The sequence below is a fragment of the Stigmatopora argus genome, chromosome 4 (genome assembly GCF_051989625.1).
Source record: "Stigmatopora argus isolate UIUO_Sarg chromosome 4, RoL_Sarg_1.0, whole genome shotgun sequence".
Classification (NCBI taxonomy): domain Eukaryota; kingdom Metazoa; phylum Chordata; class Actinopteri; order Syngnathiformes; family Syngnathidae; genus Stigmatopora; species Stigmatopora argus.
This window is the reverse complement of record NC_135390.1, coordinates 19,715,576-19,721,582: the sequence shown is the minus strand read 5'-3', so window position 1 is coordinate 19,721,582 and position 6,007 is coordinate 19,715,576. Positions and strand designations below refer to the sequence as shown.

General features: G+C 37.5%; 2 protein-coding genes across 2 annotated transcripts; one reads left to right on the top strand and one right to left on the bottom strand.

Annotated features, from left to right (window-relative positions):
* Nucleotides 1–1,392: 1,392 nt before the first annotated feature.
* Nucleotides 1,393–3,548, bottom strand: isoc2 (isochorismatase domain containing 2). The gene is made up of 7 exons (XM_077599574.1): nt 3,476–3,548; nt 3,282–3,348; nt 3,001–3,125; nt 2,718–2,930; nt 2,588–2,658; nt 2,401–2,518; nt 1,393–1,567 (listed from the first exon to the last, which is right to left on the bottom strand). Coding segments are annotated over exons 2-7 (594 nt in total). The 5' UTR covers nt 3,283–3,348; nt 3,476–3,548; the 3' UTR covers nt 1,393–1,501.
* Nucleotides 3,549–3,637: 89 nt separating this feature from the next.
* Nucleotides 3,638–5,912, top strand: atg12 (ATG12 autophagy related 12 homolog (S. cerevisiae)). Its single transcript, XM_077599575.1, has 4 exons — nt 3,638–3,779; nt 4,516–4,652; nt 4,736–4,798; nt 5,054–5,912. Exons 1-4 carry the CDS (start codon nt 3,686–3,688, stop codon nt 5,111–5,113), a joined length of 354 nt encoding a protein of 117 aa, XP_077455701.1. The 5' UTR covers nt 3,638–3,685; the 3' UTR covers nt 5,114–5,912.
* Nucleotides 5,913–6,007: the final 95 nt, after the last annotated feature.

Below are 6,007 nucleotides of genomic sequence, written 5' to 3'. Positions count from 1 at the left end.
CCCTCCTTCCAGCCAATTGGAGTGAGTATGAAAAGTTGGTCTTGCAAATCTACACTGGCTGACATCTTTGAATGTCAATACGTATTTCAATTTGAACTACAATTGACTTGGGCTGCCAATTCACACAGATTCAACCAAAAATGTGCCAAAAATTAAAGGTTCTACCCAAAATGTTTATTCTGACAAAAAAAAAGCCCAATGTTTTTTCAATGGAATTTCCTTAAAATCAATAAAATCTAAAGGGAGTGACATTGGAATGACCCTAAAAACTTGAAAAAATTGGAATTGAGCAAATTTATCGTTGTTCCTTTTTTTAACAAGGCTTTGGAAGCAATTTATTACTTATTTATTGATTATTCATTGTTGTTATTTATTTATTATTTATTAGTTTGATTGTTGTTATTTGTGCACTTTGTGGTGAAGCTTTAAATATCATTATACAGTGGTACCTCTACATACGAGCTTAATTTGTTCCGGGACTGCTCGTATGTCGATCTTCTCGTAACTTGAACGAACGTTTCCCATTGAAATGAACTAAAAACAAATTAATTCGTTCCAACCCTCTGAAAAAACACCAAAAACAGGATATTGGATTGGATTTTTATTTTCTAATTCGCCATCTATTAACAAAGTAACACATAAGTAGTTGTTTAATAGTAATAAAATGTGTTTAATAGAACTAAAACTAGACGCATTTCGCGGAGGATACACAGACGGACATAGTAACCGAACAAATTTTTTTTAATTAACTTTGATTAATGTATACAGACACACTCAAACATACGTTTAATGTAGCTGTACACTAAACTGAATTCTATTTTTTGTTTTTTTTGTTTTACCTTTGTTCTCCGGATTAGCTGTTTGCCACGCCTCCACCCTCACTTTCGCTATCGATGGGCTGTTTGCTGTTGTATTGCCTTCAAAATATTCCGAAAATGATGCACAAAAATGTCCTCACAAGCATCTCGTAGGTAGAGCTGCTCGTATGTAGAGGTACCACTGTACTTGTTTAATGACAATAAAAGCCTTCAATTCAATTCAACATTACAACCGATTCTAACTCTGACCAAAAGGATCCAAACTTCACGTGATGAGGGGTTATAAAAAAATAAAAATGAAGCATTAACCCCAAACTCAAATTTTTCGACAAAAAGACTCCTTTATTTCCAATTTAAGATACTTTGATTTCCCCCATAACCAATAAAAAGTGACCCAAAATGACTTCTCATTTTCAGAAAATCATGGAGAACAAAAATCACCAAAATAAGAGGTCCAAATTCAACATAAATCAATCAAAGACAAAGAGCGTGCTCCAAATGAAGGATATTGACGAAATGCTCAAATGTATTTCCATTTTACTGCCATTTTCAAGCACTCAGACAACCGCACATATTCAATTAATAATTCAGAATCCTTTTATTGAAGCACTTAGCTGTCCTGGAACGCTTTGGAATTCCAGATAGTTGGAAAGTATGATGGGATGGATGTTCTTTTATTATTCCTACAGGGCGCTGAAGTAGGCGAGGAGGCCCGTGTCAGGGGACGGATGCATCAGAAGTTGCTGAATCTGGTGGGTAATGCAATTCTTATTAATTGTGCAGTATGAATAATAAAAATCTGCAGTAGACACACATGAAATATTTACTGTAAATGGTGGCAGCTCTGTGGTCAGTTTGAATATGATTGGTTAAGTTTGGAAAAAAGAGATTGGCAGGTGTGCAAACCTTTACAAACACATGACTTCTGAAATTTTAAATGTTTTTTTAAAATTGATTTATTCGCTGTATAACTTTATTTATGCATTTTATTTATACATTGTTGAAAAAAAAAATCACTACCTTATTTTGGCATTGCACAAGGGGAAAAAAGGATTTGTGACTTTTCTTTTTGCGAACGTATAAAACTCAGCATTTTCGATGACTCATTTGGCTTGTTCAATTCGGACACAGAAAATGAGGTTCTTTGATGGATTTGTGGGTGACAATGACGTGAGTACATTGTAAAATGGCTAAATAAAGTACAAACAAACTCAGTTTTGCTTCTGTTGCCTTTTTAAAAATGTGTTTTTAGCGTGTGTCCGTATGTTTAAGATGGTGTATGTTTTGCCATGCCTGGCTGCGTCTTTAAAAACGGTGCGTCCTTTGTGTGTGTCAAATACAGAAATAGCACTCGTTACTGACTCTGCGGCTAAAAATACGATGCTCCGTATAGTCGTGAAAATACGGTACTTTTTTCTCCTACTTAATACTTTTCTTAGGTAACGGATCGGGACTCGGTATCAGTAGATTCTCAAAATCAGGCGACTCACATGCAAAAATGAGATTTTTTTTTTTGTACTTTTACTGACCGTCTTGTGCTGAATTCCATCAGATAATTGCAAGTAAGATGCTTCATACGCACCTCTTTAAAGTTGGGATGCTTGGAACCTTGGACCAACTGCAGCAGGACGGCTTCGGTGGTGGTGAGAAATGCGCCGCTCTGCTTCAAGCGGGACAACGCGAACAAGCGATCCGTCTGACTGCCAAAACAGAAAAGACACGTTTTTCCCCCAATTGCGCAAAAGTGAGATCATTGCACGAGCTGCTACCTTCGCGACGACACGGCGTCGGACACGATGTGGACCTCGATTCCCTTTTCCAGCAGGTCAAACGTCGTACACTGCCATTAGAGTCCAAGTGAATAAGTGAGTTTTGTCAAGTCAAGAAATTGAAAATTACCGCAATGCAAGCGTGCGCTTCAATGCCACACAAGATGGCCTGCTTGGGGTTTCCCAGAGCTTGCATTTCCTTCACCACTTCTTCTATCATCATCGTAAAGGATGTTTTGGCATGAGCCGTCAGTCCCTCCGCGCCCAACTCGGGCACCGTGGGGCCCAAACCTTTGGGGTACTGCTCGGTCAGGATGGCGGGGATCCCCAGAACCCGACTGGCCTATTGCAACCAAGGTAAAATAATATTAAAGATATTTTTTTGTGTTGGCTACAGGGCGCTGGTTGAAAACCTGGAGCAATCTGGCCGCATTGCTGACGATGTTGGTGAATTGGAAGATGTTTGGTCGGAATTTTTCTTGCATGTCGCACAGGAAGAGCACCGCATCTTTAGTGGAAAGTCTACCGATGACTGCCACTGTCAATATTGCAAAATACAATCAGGTACATGCTTTTAAATTGGTGGAAGATCAGGCATGTACTGTTTTTTTTTTCAGATTCATGTATGTAATATACCACAGTTTCCTGTTAGTAGTGATATTACAGGAGTAATAAAAAGCCCAAGGTGACTTACTCTTATCGATTGCCTGTCAAAGACACTTTTAAGTTCCAGTTAAACTGTCCTCATGTGACACCACCACCTAAGTTCAAGGAGAAATTACAACATTTTTTCATGCGTATAAAAAAGGGAAACTTCCATTCAGGAAATTAGGTTAATTCAAAGGCGTTATCGCGTCTGATTATTTAAAGAAATAAACAATAACAAACCTTAGCTTGCGTACAGCTCGAAGGCACAAGTGTGGAGTGCAGAGTGGTTTGTGTACTGTAAGCCACGCCCCAGCTCAATAGCCAATAGAATCAGGTAAACAAGTTGATTGACGTTAGTGTGAGCCAATAGTAGTCGGAAGCGGAAGCGAATTGCTTCGACGAGAACCGGAGGTGTTTACCAAGAGAAGACAGCCAGTCGTATCGTTCAAGATGTCTGACAATGCCGAGTCACCAACAGACGCGCAAAAAGAGGAGTTACACTCGCCAGCTGAAGACTCGACGACAAATGAAGAAAAGAAAAAAAGTAAGAAAGTTCATTCATAATCGAGTGTATTAATCGACTGTCAATGCGGTGTTACAGTCCTTCTTCCGTGTATGTGACGTAATGACTAATAACAACCAATGGAGTTGTTGTATTTTGGAGCTTTCACCAATGAAAATACAGGTTACTAATATGTCCTCTGTTTGGGTATGAAGCTAAAGCTAAAATGGATTTTTAGAATTGTTACTTTTATTTTGAATCGTCTTTTAAAATATAAATCTACTTGTTTATTTGGTGCTCTTGCCATTTTAAGTTATAGTAATTTAAATAGTATCCTAGTTATTCCAAACAAGAGAATTAAGAAAAATGCCAAAGATTTACGTAGAACATTTAATTTAGCTGTCAAAATTACCTGAACAAGACTTGTCATTTTTTAAAGGTTATTTATTTAGATTTTACTGATTGCCAATCTGATCACACTCTGTACTTGATTAGCTTTGAAAATACATATGTAGTTCAAACTGAAAAAGGAGAAATATTAATTCAACTCCTCGTAAAAGTTAAAGAAACATCATGTCTCAAATCCCATTGACAACAATGATTTGTTTTATAGTTTTTTACATTGTGAGTTGTAGAACGAACAAATCTATTGTCAAATTTGGAGAAAATCCTGTCAAATATAATACTGAATTATAAACACAGAAATACCAACAACCTCACGCTTTATTTTTGAATACAAAGAAAACTAACCATCGTCTTGTCTTCCTGCAACATGTAGTTGATGTCCTTTTAAAGGCAGTTGGGGACACCCCCATCATGAAAACCAAGAAATGGGCCGTGGACAGGAGCAGGACAGTCCAGTCCCTTTCTCAATTTATCTCTCGATTCCTTAAAATGGACGCCAATGAACAACTGGTAGGGGAACAAACACCATGTTCGCCTTCACCTTTCCATGTTAACACAGTATGATGCTTCTATGTCTCATTGTTTCTTTACAGTTTATCTATGTTAACCAGTCTTTTGCTCCATCACCGGACCAAGAAGTGGGGATCCTTTTTGACGTGAGTTCATAAAAATATTTTGACTTCTCAGTCAAGAACAACAACAAAAATGCTGCCAGCGTTTGAATGTAATATGGCAGTAGCAGTCTTTAACCAGCAGAGAGCGCCAAATGTGTCAACCTAATTGTGACTGCCAAAAATCCTCGGCTTTTAATTAAAGTGCTGGAGGGAAGATGGTTTAGAAAATCCAGAATTACCTAGATGAACTTTGAAGTGAGCCTCTCAATGCTAAAAAAATGTTTTTTTCTCTTTCAGTGTTTTGGCAGTGACAACAAACTGGTTCTACACTACTGTAAATCTCAAGCTTGGGGATGATGTTCTCTTTTAAAAGGGGGCATGTTAATATTTTCCACAGAGTAAAACAGTTCTAATTTGTCTGGGACACTTTAGTTAAAATAATCCTTTTCAAAAATCTCATTTTATGGACATGCCAAGGAACTGTTTTAAATTACCATATTTTCACAACTATAAGGCGCACTGCATTATAAGGCGCACCCTCTATGAATGACACATTTTAATTTGTTTTCCATATATAGTATATATGGATAATAAATAAATAAATAACATGGAACTCCTGTGTGTAAATAAAATCAAACAAGTGTAAAATTGCACCATGTTTTGACGGCAATATGTTGCGCTCACAGTACAAAGTCCCGCCTCCCAATTTCCTCTAATCGCATACAAAGGTGGTTTTATTCGCCATGCAAACATTGTTCGTTTGTAAAAACTCCCAAATTGGAATGAAATTTGGACGAAATGTAGCTGTAGATGTAAAGCAATTTCGTAACTCTTGGACGATGATAGACGCCCAATCGCGAGGCTTTTTTCATCCCGGGACCGGGAATTTAAAACCCACGTTTATCTGCCGCCGATAAGGCAACGAAAAAAGAAAGATTGAAAAGATGACGTCTGGAACCCACCCGCATATACTTGTATATAAAACACACTGGATTATAAGGCGCCCTGTCTATTTTGGAGAAAATTTAAGACTTTTAAGTGCGCCTTATAGTCGTGAAAATACGGTATGTGAAAAGAACCAATGTCTTAAACATCACGACGAACACATTTTTTAAGTGTCATGTACATAATGTAAATAAATTTTGCTCACAATATATATACGTTTTCACTGTGGTCATTTTCATGCAGGGAATTATTCAATCTTAGAATTTGTTTAGGACGGATGAGGGGAAAAACAAACATCCCAATTCT

Bases quoted from the DNA above. Each gene is read 5' to 3' on its own strand.
- isoc2 (XM_077599574.1), bottom strand. The intron at 2,659-2,717 runs GTAATTTTCAAT...CTCTAATGGCAG, and splicing joins AAGCGCACGCTTGCATTGCG to TGTACGACGTTTGACCTGCT. The intron at 1,568-2,400 runs GTGCGTATGAAG...ATTACCCACCAG, and splicing joins AGCATCCCAACTTTAAAGAG to ATTCAGCAACTTCTGATGCA.
- atg12 (XM_077599575.1), top strand. From the start codon at position 3,686: ATGTCTGACAATGCCGAGTCACCAACAGACGCGCAAAAAGAGGAGTTA. The intron at 3,780-4,515 runs GTAAGAAAGTTC...TGCAACATGTAG, and splicing joins AAATGAAGAAAAGAAAAAAA to TTGATGTCCTTTTAAAGGCA. The intron at 4,799-5,053 runs GTGAGTTCATAA...TTTCTCTTTCAG, and splicing joins AAGTGGGGATCCTTTTTGAC to TGTTTTGGCAGTGACAACAA.